The sequence below is a fragment of the Gracilinanus agilis genome, chromosome 4 (assembly GCF_016433145.1).
Source record: "Gracilinanus agilis isolate LMUSP501 chromosome 4, AgileGrace, whole genome shotgun sequence".
Classification (NCBI taxonomy): Eukaryota; Metazoa; Chordata; class Mammalia; order Didelphimorphia; family Didelphidae; genus Gracilinanus; species Gracilinanus agilis.
The window spans coordinates 328,596,858-328,614,389 of record NC_058133.1 but is presented as its reverse complement, the minus strand read 5'-3'; the positions used below and the strand labels follow the sequence as shown (position 1 = coordinate 328,614,389).

General features: G+C 37.1%; 1 protein-coding gene across 1 annotated transcript in view; it reads right to left on the bottom strand.

Moving 5' to 3' along the window:
- The window catches only part of NT5E (5'-nucleotidase ecto), a 92,844-nt gene that overhangs the window by 36,204 nt on the left and 39,108 nt on the right, over positions 1–17,532 (bottom strand). Inside the window, exon 3 of the mRNA XM_044675381.1 lies at positions 8,615–8,803. Coding sequence (XP_044531316.1) covers positions 8,615–8,803 — 189 coding nt within the window. The remainder of the gene's footprint in view (positions 1–8,614; positions 8,804–17,532) is intronic.

Sequence of the window (17,532 nt, the reverse complement as noted above, 5' to 3'; positions counted from 1 at the left end):
GCCCCACCTTTCAAGTCCAACTGAGATGCTACCTGTTCCATTAAGCCTCTCCTGAGGGCACAGACCATTACCCTCAGATAGAACACAGAACTTTGTTGTGCAGCTCTGTGATGTATTTATAATCTAAGCCTGGGCATTATAACTATCCCTACTTGAACCTTATCTCTCATTGGCCCATAAATTTTTAAAATCTCCCCCAGCAACTGACAGAGTATTCTGCACTTGGTAGGTGCTGAATAAATCATTGTAGAATGAATGAATGAATGACCCTTGGAGAGAAGCTTTTGTTCTAAGAATATTAGGGGCAGCTAGATAGAACACTGGGCTTGGAATTCAGGAAGGTTCTTCCTGAGTTCAAATCTGACCTCAGAAACTTCCTTGCTGACCCTGGATAAATCACTTAACCCTGTCTGCCTCAGTTTCCTTATCTGTAGAAACGAGCTGAGAAGGAAATGGCAAATTGTTCCAGTATCTTTGCCCAGAAAACTCTGAAAGGGGTTGCAAAGAGTAGGACCTGATTGTAATGACTCAACTACAACAACAGCCAATATCTGGGATTTGATCCATGTGGGTAGTCTCTCCCCCAGAGATTATGAGCCTTACTCAATAGTAATTACTCAATAGATGGTCTTTGAGAGTTTAAATGGCTGAACTAGTCATCCCCTTAGCAAGGAAGCATTCCATATTTAGATGGGCTAAGGTGAGGGACAGAGAGCTAAGACAGACCAATGACTAAACTTGTACTAAGTGGGGCAGCTAGGTGGTGGCTCAGGAGACAAGGCAGGACTAGAGATTGGAAGGTTATGGGTTCAAATTGGACCTCAGACACTGCTTAGTTGTATGACCCTGGGCGAATTACCTCCCTCCCCCCTCCCACCCCCCACCCCCAATTGTCTAGTTCTTAACCATTCTTTGGAATCAGTACATAGTGTTGATTCTAAGATGGAAGATAAAGGTCTTTTTTTTTTTTTAAGAATTGTGATATGAATAACACATTTAAATTGCTCTTTGGGGTTCATAAAGCCTATAAAATTTGGAAACTTGTAAAGAAAGTAAACTAGATTAAGCAAACATCCCATTTTATAAATCAGTAACCTGTAAACACTTGTAAAGGAAGCAAAATAGATTAAACAAAAATCCCATTAACCTTCCATTTTACTCAGAGGCAATTGGACTAAAAATCAAGTATTTCCCCCAATACACTCTGCAAGCAATATCTGTCCCTTTTGCCAAACCTCAGGGTAAGAATAACCTGAGAGATGACTGAGAAAAATTATTCTAAATTACATGTAAAATATTTCATGTTATATGTTAAGATGTTTTCTTATGTTTCCAGCACAATAAAGAGAAAAAGACAAAGTCATCTGTCATATATTAAGTCATCCTGGTTAACGTTGGCCATAGTGATGAATAATAACTAATTCATTAGTTAGGAACCTGCTTATAATTCTGTTATTAAAACTAATCATTTGGAGGCTGCTAGGAGGCTCAGTGGATAGAGAGCCAGGCCTGGAGACAGGAGGTCCTGGGTTCAAATCTGACCTTAGTCACTTCCTAGCCATATGACACTGGACAGGTCCCTAAACCCTACTGCCTAACTCTTATCTCTCTAAGACAGACGATAAATAAATCTAATCATTTACCCCTAAGTAAAGGATCCTGCTCTCATTAAATTTATTTATATAGGATCATATATCCAGAGTTTTCAGAGACTTCTGGGGCCACTTTGTCTACCCATTTCATTTGACTGATGAAGACATTGAGGGCCAGGGAAATTAAGGGACTTGCCTGGGGTTGAAAGCATTAGAACTAGGATTTGAATCCAGGACCTCTGACTCTGCAGTTTGTAATTACACTTCCAAGTCAAGGAGAACGTTTGAAAATTTCACACATCTGTTTTATCTAGTCTAGAATAAAATTGATTGTTCTTGAATAGATTGATTCAATAAACTTTTTAATCATGTGTAATAGGATATAACTCAGGAATGTTTTGTCCTTCCAGAACACATGGAAACATTCAAAATTGCACCAGGGGAGAAAATCTCCTTAGCTCTCTATATAGTCAAAGGGAGAAAATGAAAACAGGATATCTGGTATTTCTAGAAGTGGGCCTCTTAGGCTCGGTCTGTTATTTTACCAGGCACACAAACAATCCCACTTTTATTCTAGGTCAGGGCTCACAAAATTCACCCTTAAGGAAAGTTGTCAGAGGTCTTTTGAGAAATCAGTGGCAGCTTCAGCAAATGCCCAGAAAAGGGATTTAATTCTTAGTGTTGGTTTTCTGAACATCATGCAATTTATCTTTTGCTCTGCAATGATATCACCATTAGTCTTATGGGGAAGGTCTTTTCAAATTCCTTTTCTTTTTAAGAAAATTCTTACTTTTTGTCCTAGAATTCCAAGACAGGATAATAAGGGTGAAGCAACTGGGCTTAAGTGACTTGTTCAGGGTCACACCGCTAGGAAGTGCCTGAGGCCAGATTTGAACAACTCCAGGCCTGGCTCTCAATCCACTGAGCTCCTTTGCTGCTCCAAATTCCTTTGTTTTTAGCCACATTTTTCTAAAATGAGCTCGGAACTATTCTAGGATCTAAAACTCCTTTTGCAGGCTGCATTGTTGAGGGGATCAAATACTGGATTTGGAATTAGTATTAGCCAAGTGGGCCTCTGAGCCTCAGTTTCTTTATATGTAGGATAAGAGGATTAGGGATGGGAAGTAGGACTTCAATGGTATAGGAAATTCCTAGGGAAGGACATTCCCTAACGCGTAAAATGGAGACAATAAAAGCAGCTAAGTTACAGGTTGTTATTGGGTTCAAATGAAATAATACATGCAAAGCTCTTTGCAAATTGTAAAATCCCATATAAAAGTGAGTTATTATAATGGAAAGGGATTTGCAAATCTTAACGTGCTTATAGAAATGTAAACTCTTATTATTTGTCTTCCAAGTAGATACCCCGATGTTAAGTGCTAGAGCTTTACAGAGGTTGGATGAATAAATGATAAAAGTGAGAGGTTCAACTGTAAACACTGAAATTCCGTTACCATCTGGAAAGGGGGGTGGGGAAGAAATCAAGGCAAGATTGCTTTTTAGGAACCTATCAAGTGGAATACCAAAAAAGGAATCCTCTTGGGTAACTACAGCAGGATCCAACTTGTTCAGTGCCATTTTTTTTTTTTTTGGTAATCACATGGACCTGTTTGCCTCTTGGACTTAACTTCTTCAAAGGAATTATCTGTTCCCTTCCTTTTTCCTGTAGCTGTAGCTTCTAACATGCACATGGGATTATGCTACAATACCATAAACCAAGTTCTTCCCTAAGGGGAAAATACTGATAAGTTGCCCAGGTTATTTGCACAAACACACAGCAGATGGAAACAAAATCATCTTGAATTTGTACAATATTTGGGACAGGGAGGGAGAAAAAGATCCAGAGGGCTGAAGAGTCTGAGGATTGGAAAGGTAAAAATAGGAATACTGTTCATTTCAATGATGGGATTATGGAAATGGGGTTATTTTTCTGGTTCTGCATTAGAATTAAATGAAGTAATTACTCCCTCTCTGTCTCATTCACCCTCCCCTCCCAATCCATTTCTCAGTTGGTTCAACCAACTTATAACTTAATTACATAATAATTTCATTACTAAGTTATCATTTTAGATGATAAATATCTGAACTCTGGAGTGTGAATAATTAATGGGTACGCCAATCAATGAGGCTTTTACTAGAACAAGTTTTATCTTCTGATAATATGTTGGGTAAATGACTAAAAATAGAATAAGTGGCTTTTCCTTGACCCATTTCTATATGTGAGTCTGTTATTCATAATTCTTTGTACTAAATATGTAACTAGATACAGCTACTAAGCAAAAGTCACACCCTATTCTGTGTAATTTTCTTGGTTTAGCAAAAAGAATTAAAATATGGTCCTAGACCTTACTAACTGTGAGACTCTGGGCAAGTCACTTAACATATTTGCCTCAGTTTCCTCATCTATAAAATGAGCTGGAGAAGGAAATGGCAAACCACTCCAGTATCTCTGCTAAGGAAATGTCAAATGGGGTCATGAAGAGTTGGACACAAGTGAAAAATGACTGAACAAAAAAGCAAGAGGAATGAGAAGATAGAAAGAATGCTAGAAAATAAAATTGAGGGGACAGATACTAAATCTTTTTATTTTCTTAGGGGTATAATAATCCATGACAGTACAATGGTTGCTTGCCTAATAGTCAATCAATCTTGGATAACAGTCATCATGTTTAAGAGACCAACATTTCAGATAGGAAAAAAAACAAAATAAGGGGATATGAGAATAAGGCTCCATAAGAATGGCCCCTGTGATATTTGAATAAATGGACTGAATTTCCTTTGAATGGAAATTCATGGTCTCCTTAGTCTTAGCTGAAGACCTTTTCTGCTAAGCCTGTGGGACCTTAAAACCTACCTTTGAAGGAGGCTGTTAAAAGATATTGGAGTGATAAATAGTCAAAAACTATGAATAGAATGTTTTCAGATGAAGAAAACAAAGCCATCTACAGTCGAAATCACTTTATTAAAGACATGCAAATTAAGATAACTCTGAGGTACCACTTCATTTGGCTAATATGACAGAAAAGGAAAATGATAAATGTTGGAGGAGATGTGGGAAAATTGGAACACTGTTGGTGGAGTTGTGATCTGATCCAACCATTCTGGAGAACAATTTGGAACTATGTTTGAAGGACTCTAAAACTGTGCATACCCTTTGATTCATCAATACCATTGCCAAATCTGTATCTCAAAGAGATTTTTTAAAAAGGAAAAGGGCCTAATTGAAAAAAAATTTGTTGCACCGCTTTTTGTAGTAGTAAAGAATTAGAAATTGAGGGATTCTCTATCAACTATCCAAATAGTTGTGCCATATGATTATGATGAAATACTATTTCTGCTATAAGAAATGAAAAGCAAGATGATTTCAGAAAAATTTAGAAAGGCTTACATGAATGGATGCAATGCAAAATGAATAGAACCAGAAGAACATTGTACATAGGGACAGCTATATTTTTGATGAACAACTGTGAATGACCTGGTTATTCTCAGCAACACAGTAATCCAAGATAATCCCAAAGACTCATGATGAAAAATGTCATCTGCCCTCTAAGAGAACTAATGAAGTCTCAATGCAGACTGAAACATAATATATTTCACTTTCTTTTTACTTTTTTTTGAGATCTCCACAAAATGACTAATATAGAAAAATGTTTTATGTGATTGTACTTGTAAAATCTTTACCAGATTGCTCACCTTCTTGAGGGGAGAGAGGGGAAAAGGATGGAGAGAATTTGGAACTCACAACTTAAAAAAAGGGATTATCAACTGAGAAAAAGGAAATAAATTGTGGTACAGGAAAAGTAGTGGAATAACAGTGAGCCTTAAGAAATAATCACTATAAATTCAGAGAAGCATTGGAAGAATCACATGAACTGATGCAGAGTGAGATAAGTAGAACAAAGAACACAACATATGCAATGATTATTACATTGATATAAATAAAACAATAGCAGAAATAAAATTGAACTATATAATAAACACAATAGTTATAATGTCATGAGTTGGATCTGATAAAGAGATAAGAAAATGCACCTCTTTTCCTTCTTTACAGAGATGGGAGACTATGGGAATGGAATGTTGTGCATTGTTGTTGAGTTTAGCTGATGTGTCATTTAGTTTTGATGAAATGTCCCCTCTCCTATTTTCTTTCTTTTTTGTTCAGTATTATGAGAGATGTTTGCTGGGTATGGGAAAGATTTATTTGTAAAGTGAAATATGAAGTGACATTAAAAATAAGAAATATCAATAGTGCTTTAAAAATAAAATATGCCTCTTTTCCTTATTTGCACAGGTAGAAGGTCATGGGTGCAGAATAATGCACATGTCTTTAGGCTTGGTTAATTTTTCTAAACTGCCTTTCTTTCTGTTATCTGACATTATAACAAGAATTCTCTAGATAGAGGAAATATAGGACATATTCAGAAATGAAAGTGATACAAAACCAAGAGATATCAATAAAAATTAAAGAGAATGATTTGAAGCACTGTGAGCTAGGTCTATTTTTCTCTTGGCATGGTGAGTGATGGGAATAAGCCATACAAAAATCTGACCTGTAGAATTTCTCATTCTATCTGATAGAGTTCAGGTAACTAAAAGAAATTTATAGACTATATTTGTGAAAAGATAAATATTTTTGGGAAGGATGGGGAAAAGAAAGAATTAATAAGACCGTACTTCAATACACCAATACATAAAGTATGTACTTTGGGGATCCACAATTCTAGCAATGTGGGATTTTCCTTTCACCAAGGCAGATTTGAACCTCTCTGCTCCTGAGTAGATGACCTTCAAGAGTTGCTGTGGATGGAAATTTCATCTTTTTGTGGCCAACCTGGTGATGGACCTCTCTGAACTTAGCTAGGCTGGTATTAGAGCAAGAGTCATGTAGGCTATCCGTGGGCCTGTATTCAAAATCTTTTCATTTTAATAGTAGCTTCCTCATATTGTAGTTCACATACTATAAAAAAGGATCAGAGGAAGATTTTAATAGAGGAACCAATTCAACTCAACAAATATTTACCTAGGGCTTACTTTCTGTAGGTCACAATACAATATTATGTGTGTATATATATATGTGTGTGTGTGTGTGTAAAATAAAAAAAATTAAGGTTTATGGTTTGGGAGCTGTTTATACATACAAAAAAACCCACAAATGCCTAGTAAACTAGGTTTATTTTCCCATGGAATGCTAGGCAGTTGGTATTGGGAATGAGCTACAGCAAATCTGACCTTTTGACTGGCTACTGTTAATGAGTCTCAGTCAGGTCCCCACCCTGACTTTTGGCTTCATGTAAAGCAATAGTCTATATGGGAGAAACAGTTGGGGTCAAAATAAACAGGGAAAGTTTATGGGGCTATGAGGAGGCATATTTTGTCTTCATGAACAAATTTCTCAAGCAATTTTCTAATAGCTTTCCAACAAAAGAATTGGACTGCTTTTTGATAGAGTCAGTTTCACATCACTCTGAGTATTCTAGTAGTCTAGATGACCATCTATTCAGTGAGTATTGTAAAAAGTATTCCTGTCCTTAGTGGATCAGTGTTTGGATTACATAACTTTTAAGCTCCCTTTGGAGATTCTAGATCTATATTCCCAGTAGTAGAAACTGACTACAAGAATCCTTCATCTATTCTTACCAAGACCAATAACTTCAGATATAGTAATATCACTATTAAAAAAGATGGTACCAATGAAGGAGGAGAAGAATGAGAAGACTTATATGAACTGATGCAAAATGAAGTAAGCAGAACCAGAGGGAAAAATATACCTATATACACATACACACTCACATAAAATCATATGCATGTGTGTGTGTGTCACACACACACAATGACAACAATGTAAGTGGTTAAACAACACAATAAGACATTTAAAACTGAAGACTGTGAAACTATAAATAAACTTAACTCCAAAGAAGATACCTGAGAAGGCACCTCTACCAACCTCTTTGTAGGGGTGAGGGACACTACATAGGATGTCAGACTTTTTAGATTTGTTGGTTAATTTTTGTTGAACTGTTTTCCCACCTCTTTTAAAATTCTTGTAGGGAATGGTTCTCTTCTGTGGAGACAGGATTAACTCTCCCCTTGTCTATTTTTAGCTAATCAAATCAAGAACTTAAAGTACCCCACTTAACCATTAGGTAAGGGAGCTCACAAGTCACTTACTAGTTCACACTCCAAAAGGCCACAAGCATTGACCTCCCCCCTCCCCTGCTTTGGGCAGTACTAGGCAAATTGAAAGACTGCAATTAGTTTCTGTGAAGAGGGGGAGAGACAGGAAATGATGTGGAAAAAGGGGTATAAAAAGAGCCCAACATGGTTTGGGAGACCATTCCTTTTCTAGCATTTGGAGAGAGCAGCTGAGATTCCTGCCTTGGCTTTGGAGGAGAATCTTTCCTGGATCCTGCATTGGCTTGTTGGGTGAGTGGCTCAGGCTGTAGAGGAGGCTGCACTGGTGGACTTCTGGCTGAAGGCTCTACATGGAGATCAAGATCTGAGGAAGCCTCCTGCCTGAGGGCTGAAGCGGATTTCACTTCATAGGAGAAGCTCTTAGGGCTGGTAGGCTTGTTAAGAATCTGTCTCTTTATCTACATTTCCCACTTTCACTCTTTCTACTTCTTTATAATTAAAAGCTATGGTATTTTAAAATCGGCAACCACAATATTACTTTATAACTCTCTTACTGAGTCAAAAACCCCAATTTTAATCCTTACACTGGGAAAGGGAAAAAGGAGGAATGCAAAAACAAGCAAAAAAGAAAGATAAAAAAAGGGCACATTCTAATGAGACACTCTTCTAAGAAGTTTTGTGATAATGATCAGAAAACACAGATGTGGCTTTAGGAAGGCTTGCCTCTTGTGGCCACATCATGGAAGCAGTTTAGTAACTTCCATTTGGGAGAGAATTATGCATATAGTACATCTGGCCATTCAATAATAGAAATAAAAACTAGCAAATGAAATAAAGCTGACTAAAGTTATTTTATGGTCTTGCCAATATAATCATCTCAAAATAATTACCTGTATAGAGAAAGGTGTTTGTGTGTCCTCCTACTACAACATCTACTCCTTTCACCTTTTGAGCAATGAGCTTATCCATTTCAAAACCTGAGTGGCCCAAGGCAATAATTTTATTCACACCGAGAGTTCTCAGTTTATCCACTTGGGTCTGCAAGGAAGGGATTTCATCTTCAAATTTTAAATATTTTCCTAAAAAAGAAACAAAATAAATATTGGTTATTTAGTTTTCAAATAGTATCCAAATGGTTACTATTTTAAAAAACCTGGATCTGATGCACTAAGGTGGTATGGTATTAATGGTATTAGGCCTATGTTTTAATGAGGTAGGGAAACTCCCTTCATTAATGCAGGCTGGTCTCATCTCTGCTATTTCTGCTCTTTAAAAAAAAAACAACAGGGGCAGCTGGGTAGCTCAGTGGATTGAGAGCCAGGCCTAGAGACGGGAGGTCCTAGGTTCAAATCCGGCCTCAGACACTTCCCAGCTGTGTGACCCTGGGCAAGTCACTTGACCCCCATTGCCTACCCTTACCACTCTTCCACCTATAAGTCAATACACAGAAGTTAAGGGTTTAAAATTTAAAAAAAAAAAGTGTTAAAAAAAACCACTGGAAAGAAAAGATTTTAAAACCAAGCAAGAGTTGGAGAAAATTACAAAAGGTAAAATAAATTATTTTGATTATGTCAAACTAAAAAAGCTTTTGTACAAACCAAAACAATGTAGCCAAGATCAGAAGGGAAACAACAAATTGGGAAAAAATCTTTATAACAAAAAACTCTGACAAGGGACTAATTACTTAAATATACAAGGAGTTAAATCAATTGTATAAAAAATCAAGTCATTCCCCAATTGATAAATAGGCAAGAGACATGAATAGGCAATTTTCAGATAAAGAAATCAAAACTATCAATAAGCACATGAGAAAGTGTTCTAAATCTCTAATAATTAGAGAAATGCAAATCAAAACAACTCTGAGGTATCACCTCACACCTAGCAGACTGGCTAAAATGAAAGAAGGGGAGAGTAATGAATGTTGGAGGGGATGTGGCCAAATTGGAACATTAATGCATTGCTGGTGGAGTTGTGAACCGATCCAACCATTCTGGAAGGCAATTTGGAACTATGCTCAAAGGGCTATAAAAGAATGCCTGCCCTTTGATCCAGACATACCATTGTTGGGATTGTACCCCAAAGAGATCATAGATAAACAGACTTACACGAAAATATTTATAGCCGTGCTTTTTGTGGTGGCAAAAAACTGGAAAATGAGGGCATGCCCTTCAATTGGGGAATGGCTGAACAAATTGTGGTATATGTTGGTGAGGGAATACTATTGTGCTCAAAGGAATAATAAACTGGAGGAATTCCATGTGAACTAGAAAGACCTCCAGGAACTGATGCAGAGTGAAAGGAGCAGAGATAGAAGAACATTGTACACAGAGACTGATACACTGTGGTAAAATTGAATGTAATGGGCTTCTGTACCAGCAGCAATGCAATGACCCAGAACAATTCTGAGGGATTTATGGTAAAGAACGTTACCCACATTCAGAGGAAGAACTGCAGGAGAGGAAACATAGAAGAAAATCATCTGCTTGAATACATGGGTTGATGAGGACATGATTGGGGATGTAGACTCGAAACAACCACACCAATGCAACTATCAACAATTTGGAAATAGGTCTTGATCAATGACACATGTTAAAACCAGTAGAAATGCATATCGGCCAGGGGAGGTGGGGAGGTCGGGGGGTGAAGGGGAAAGTAAGAGCATGAAACATGTAACCATGTTAACTTTTCTAAAATATAAATATCAATAAATGTTTAAAAAAAAACAACACCTTCTCTCTTAGAATTGCTATTAAACATTGCTTCTAAGGCAAAAGAGCAATAAGGATTAGGCAACAGGGGTTAAATGACTTGCCCAAGGTTGGTCACCCACCTAGAAAGTATCTGAGGTCAGATCTGAATCCAGGACCTCCCATCTCCAGGCCTGGCTCTATCTATTGTGCTATGGGTGCTATCCAGTGTACCTCTAACTATTCATAATCTTAAGACAATAGTTGTCTGGAGCCTTGAAAAGTTAGGTGACTTGTCTAAAGTCATGCAGGGAGTGTTTCAGAGATAGATATTGAATCAGGTCTGATTCTGAAGCTGGCCCTCTATCCACTATGCTATATATATGGATCTCATCACTTTCTAAATTTAGCATATATCCCAGCATGACTAGTCATAAATGTATATATGCTAAATTTAGAAAGTGATGAGATCTCCAATCTTTTTTAGGAAGAGGAGGCAGCTGTGCCTGGAGTCAGGAGGACTGAGTTCAGATGCAACCTCAGATACTTATTAGCTGTGGGACCATGGGAAGATCACTTAACTTCTGTCTGCCTCAGGTTCCTCCCTCATCTGTTAAATGAGGAGGATAATAATACCTACCTGACAGGGTTATTGTGAGGATCAAATGAGACAATATTTATAAGAAGTACTTAACAGTTCCCAAGACATAGTAGGTACTGTATAAATGCTTATACCCTTTCTCTTCTTCTTCCCCAAATTCATGAAGAGCCTTCAAATAATATAATTAATAATAAAAGAATCAGTCCCTTTTCTTCTTCTCTCTCTTTTGCCTTGGCGAGCTCATCCACTTGAACTGTAATTTCTATATAGCCAATTCCTGTATTATATTTCTTTAATATTACTAATTGAAAATAGTAACAACAGTAATGTTAATAATAATTGACATCCATAACATTTAAAGGATTATAAAATACTTTACATCTATAATCTCACTGGATCCCCAGAACAACTATCAGAGAAACAATAATTTAGGTATGCATTCCCCCACCCCCAATGTGTTTTTGGGAGATAGGTTAATTAAAGAGGAAGAACACTGGATTTATAAGAGTTGGTATGATTCAAGTCCCAACTATGAAACTTATTAGAATTGTAACCTTGAGCAAGTAACTTAATCTGAACCTCCTTTTTTTTTCTGTAAAATGGGGAATAGCTGATATTTTTATCTTGCTTTAAGTTTTACAAGGTAATTTATACACATTATTTAAATTTGATTCTTATAATATTCTAGTAATCCTAGTATTATTATTGCTATTTTTACAGATGAAGAAATTTAGGCTAAAAGGAATTAAGTGACTCGCCCACAAAAATAGCTAGTAAGTGTTAGGTTAGAATGTCAACCTAATTCCAGATTCTAAATCCAGCACTCTTTTTGATTTCCCCTCTGAGCTCTAATTAAAAAATTAAAAACAAAAACAAAAAACCTTCAACTAGTCCCTAATAATATGTGGATTAAATCAATTATTCTTTTCTTTTGTTTTTCTTTTTGAATATTTATTGATGTTACTTTTTTTATTAGTCACATACCAATAACTCCTCCAATTAAAATATTAAAAAAACTCCCAATAAAACAAGTGGTCAAACAATATGCCAAATCATCATTCTGACTATGATTGAAAATGTATTTATCAATCAGTAAATATTGATTAAGCACCCAGTGTGCCAGGCACTGTACTAGGCCCTGGGGAGATCAAGGCAAAAATGGAACATTTCTAGACATCAAATAGCTTAAATTCAATTGGGAGAGACAGCATATACATACAAAAGTATTTAGAGGATAAATACAACAGTTAGGAGGAAACAGGAAAGGCTTAATTTAAAAGGAAGCACCTAACCTGAACATTGAGGGAAACAGGTTTCTAAGGGGTTGATGGGGCTGCTAGGTAGCACAGTGGATAGAGCACTGAGCTTGGAATTAGGAAGCCTCATCTTCCAGAGTTCAAATCTGGCCTGAGACACACTAGCTGAGTGATGCTGGGCAAGTCACTTAATTTTGTTTGCTTCAGTTTCCTCATCTATAAAATAAACTGCAGAAGGAAATGGCAAACCGTTCCAATGTCTTTCCCAAGAAAACCTCAAATGGGGTCATGAAGAGTTGGACATGATTAAAATGACTGAAGAACAACAAAGCTGAAGAGAGGATGGATCAAATTGGGGAGAGACTTGGGTCAGGGAAATAGGAGGCTAGAGGTGATAAGGGGCTGAACTAGTGTGAAAGTGGCTGAGTGACCAGAGAGTGGGGAGGGCTATGGAGGCGGAAGTTGATTAGTCACTGTTCAGTAGGAAGACAGTTCATGATGTGAGACTGGAGCTCAAGACAGAGCTCAGGGTTGTGTGTATATGTGTGTGTATGCCATGGAAACAGAAATAGCAGTTAAACCCATGTGATTTGATGGGGTCAAAGTGGGTGAAAGTGGAGAGAAAAGGGGACCCAAGACAGCATCTCATTCATGTATGCCTCATGTCATACTCTAGTCTAGCACCATTTTGTGAAGGGATAGAAGATACTAACCATGAGGCTTTAAGTTATGATTAATTACAATTCTTTAGTCTTTCATTATTTCTTCCTTTATATTGTTGTGGTTACCAAAAATATTGTTTCCCTAATATTGTTTATTTTATTTTGCATCATTTTATGTCTTTTCAAATTTCTCTGATTCTCCATTTTTATAACTTCTCAAGGCATAATAATAGTCTACTATATTTATATATCACAACTTGTTTAGCAAGGACTTTGTTAATTGGAATTTGGGAAATGCCATTTAAAAGTGTATATATATATTTTTTTCTATGGACACGTGGGAACTATCAAACTACATTTCCCGTGGTCCAACGGGTTTCTGGTTCCCGTTCTTTGGGCGTGGGGATGCCTGTGTCACCACGCATAACACAGTTTAAATGAGAGGAAATCCGAAAGTAATCTCTCTCGCTCTGAGCTATGAGGCGCGGGCGATAGGAAAGGTAAAGATGGAGGAGGCAGTTTTGAATTTTCTTACCGACTCATGGTCTAATGATTTTATCCCTATCAACATGGCTTTAATTAAAATACTAATTTCTATATTCATATCAGTCTTTATTATTTTTAAAAGTAACAATTTGGCAAACCAGAAGGTCGAAATTCGAACTCTCAATTTTCTAGATAGCCTGAAAAGAAGCCATGAGGCTCTGGGACCCAGAGTCTCAGAAGTGATCTTTTTCCTCACCCAGTCCTCTCCTGATTTTCCTCAGCCTAGAGGCTGTTTTACCAGGAAGAGAGACAATGGTTTTAATTGCCGCTGGGCTGAGAATTATTTTGCTCAATGCCCTGGGCCTGGTGGCCCTTGCGGACACAAAAACTCCGGTGCCCAGCCAGTATTGTCTCGCTGCTGATCTCCTGACCTGAACTCCCTTCCTGCTGCACCTCGAGCCTGCCAGAGTCCCAGTGCCTGTGATCTCCAACGCTTTTCCTGACTCCATTTCTGTGAATCCAGAATCCTGAGATTTCCGAGAAGCGACTCCCCCCCCACCCGCCCCCCATCCCTGCCCTGACTTGCTGAACGCCACCATTCAGCTTCAGCTCTGCTGCTAAAGAATTTGGGAAGTATTCCCCTTTCTCTCTACTCTCTTATAGGGGACTCTTAACCTGAAAGGCATTCTAGCCCTCCATGTGTTTCTCTAAAGACCTAATTTAGGCACCCCCCACCCCCACAAGCTCTACACGTGGGATTTCCTACAAAACTGACCTAAGCTTTTCTCTAGCCCCAAGCCCACCTACGTGGACCTAGTGTCTGAACTTTGAACTAGTGTTTACCCTTAATCAGGCCACATGGCCTATTCACCCCCATACCTGCTCAGAACTTTGAACTGAGAACAAAGACTGATTATAAAAAAAAACCTTAAAGAAAAAAAAAACCTTCCAGAACTGAATGATTGTATCTTACTGCATTTTGCTAATTAGTTTTGTGAATTAATCTTGCTTATTTCATTGATTTTCCTGTTGCACTGAATCATTTTAAGTTAATGAAGTTTGTGGCTGCTAGATTAATTCTGTTTGTGATTTTATTGTAACTCCCAAATAATGAGAAAGATCTATTAGAACTGGTAAGAGGTTTTGACCAGCTTATTAATCTGATACTCATTATATTTCCTACACATTTTTAAAGTTGTAAATTTCCTTATGTATACTGGATTTATAGAGCACATGTCTTTTTTTTTTTTTTTTTTAATTTTAAACCCTTAACTTCTGTGTATTGACTTATAGGTGGAAGAGTGGTAAGGGTAGGCAATGGGGGTCAAGTGACTTGCCCAGGATCACACAGCTGGGAAGTGTCTGAGGCCAGATTTGAACCTAGGACCTCCCGTCTCTAGGCCTGGCTCTCAATCCACTGAGCTACCCAACTGCCCCCAGCACATGTCTTTTAAAAATTATTCTGTCTTGGTAATTGGAAGTTTCCATGCCTTGAGAATTAACTTGTAATTTTACAAGAGTTTTTTAACTTTTACTTTAAATCCTAAAGAATTGTTGTCTTATAGGATAAGCCTTTATATATTTTATTATAAGAGAAATTATTGCCTTAAATGGGTAGAAGCATAAAATTTCCTACCCGGGATTTTTTTAAAACAGGAAGCCAAGGAGCTCCTGTATATTCTTATCTGAGGATAATTTAGACCAGAAGGTTTCTTTTTTTTAAATATCAGATTTTGCTATGGAAGCAATAACAGAGTTTGTTGAGAAACTCTTAGCCAAGATTTAAAAGTTATAACAAGTATATGATTTTTAACATCATTGTTTATTGTTTTAAAATGTGCTATTGGAAATTATGGTACTCTATTTGAATGTACATTGTGAATCTGCTATTTGTAAGATCCATTTTCTCTCACAGAATATCTCATTTTTGGGTAACAAAACCCTTCTAGTCTTCTAGTTCTAAGCTATATATATATATATGTGTGTGTGTGTGTGTGTGTATATATATATATATATATTTGATTTTTTAAAACATTTTTTTAATTAGAGCAATTGATTTTTCCTTTTTCTCATCTTGTACTGGAAGTACATATATAATCATTATTTATCTTTTTTTCTGATTCTACAGCGATATAAGCTTAATGCAAATACCTGAGCCTGAGACTGAGAATATGGGACTGTGATTAAATGCCTCTCTGATTCCAGAAGAAGGGAATATAAAAGCTGTTAATTAGTGCTAAAGAAAGCACATGGTCAGAGACTTGACTAAAATCTGCATGGATTGCAGGAGTTCTATGCCAATACTTTAGGGCTTGGAAATTGGGGTTTGAGTCCTGGAGTCCCAGTCTTTTCTAAAACTTTAGAGGACGTGGGTCCCCTCGGCTTAAGTTTTTAAGTCAGCACCTAAGATTGGTTATTTATTTGGCTCACTTCTCTGAAAGGTTGATGGCAGATCAGATGAGAGAGAGACATTTCCCTTCAGTCCTGGCCCTAAGTGGGTAATAGCAAACTGCTCAAATAATTTTCATTGGGCCTTGATTCAAAGGACTGTTTATTTCCCCTACATTTTTTGCACATTTTACATTTCATTCACAAGTTAATTTTTTCTTTTTTTTCTTGAATTTTATTCTCTTTATTTTGCCAATTGATTTCATACAACCCCCGTGACTCAGCCACTCATCCTTAGCTGACCTGAGGTACCCTTTTCAAGGAAAGAAGGTGTGTTTAGAATTTCCTCAGGGGGATGAGATGTCTGTTAAGTTTTTTTTTTTTTAATTTGACAATGTCAAAATATATGTATATTTAACTCTTTTAGGAGTAATTTCAGGGGGAAATGTATAATTCTCAGAAGAAAATGTATGTTTTGTAATCTATAATGTAAAGTTTAAATTCTCTTGAGAATAATTTCAGGATAAGGATCTTATCTCCCCAGAATCCAGACAACGGACTGGTTTGATGAAGGCACAAAAGATGCCTAAAGACCCTTCACTGGACCATGAAGATCAAAACTGAACTTTGGGGTGCAATTGATTGAACTATGGGGAGTGAAAATTGAGTTGAATGTATTGTTTTGATTGTACTTGTTATACCAATAGGGGACTGCCCCCAAATTGGTTTTTTGTCAATGAGGCTAGTTTTATCCATTTGTTTATCTATTTCTTTTATCCCCCAAATTCCTAAAATTTTAGAAGTTGCCTATGTTTACAGGTCCAGCGAAGAAAAAAGACCAACTTTTTTTTTGCTGGACCTCAGGGGGAAATGTTAATTGGAATTTGGGAAATGCCATTTAAAAGTGTATATATATAGTTTCTATGGACACATGGGAACTATCAAACTACATTTCCCAAGGTCCAACAGGTTTCCGGTTCCGGTTCTTTGGGCGTGGGGACGCCTGCATCTCACTCTAAGCTATGAGGCGCAGGCGATAGGAAAGGTAAAGATGGCGGAATTCTTACTGGCACGTGGTCTAACGATTTTATCCCTATCAACATGGCTTTAATTAAAATACTAATTTCTATATTCATATCAGTCTTTATTATTTTTAAAAGTAACAACTTAAAAAAACCCAAAACAACCTTCTTACTTCCTATCCTAGAGTCAATACTAGCTATTGGTTCTAAAGTAGAAAAGTGTTAAGGGATAGGCAATTGAAGTTAAGTGACTTGCCCAGGGTCATACAATTAGGAAGTTTTTGAACCTGGGACCTATTATCTCTAGGCCTGGCTCTCTATCCACTGAACCAACCTAGCTGTCCCTGGCCATTACTTTTTGTGGTAGCAGAGAACTGGTAGAAAATCTATTCCTACTAATTATGGAATGTCTGAGGCTGAACACCTTGTGATATATACTTGTAATGGAATATTATAGTGTCCAAAGCAATGAAAATGAAGATGAAGATTTCAGAGAATGAAATAAACATTTATAATTGCCTATTATGTCCCAGCATCACTAGTCATCCTAACTTTTGTCTTGCCATTGAACTTGGATGACTTTGGAAGAGAGAATGAGTCTTTGTGCAATTCTTCTTCGCTCAAATCCAAGACATCACTCCATGATATCACTGGTCTCCTTTGAAGATTAAAGACAAAAAACAACTATGTGCTAGGCACTATGCTA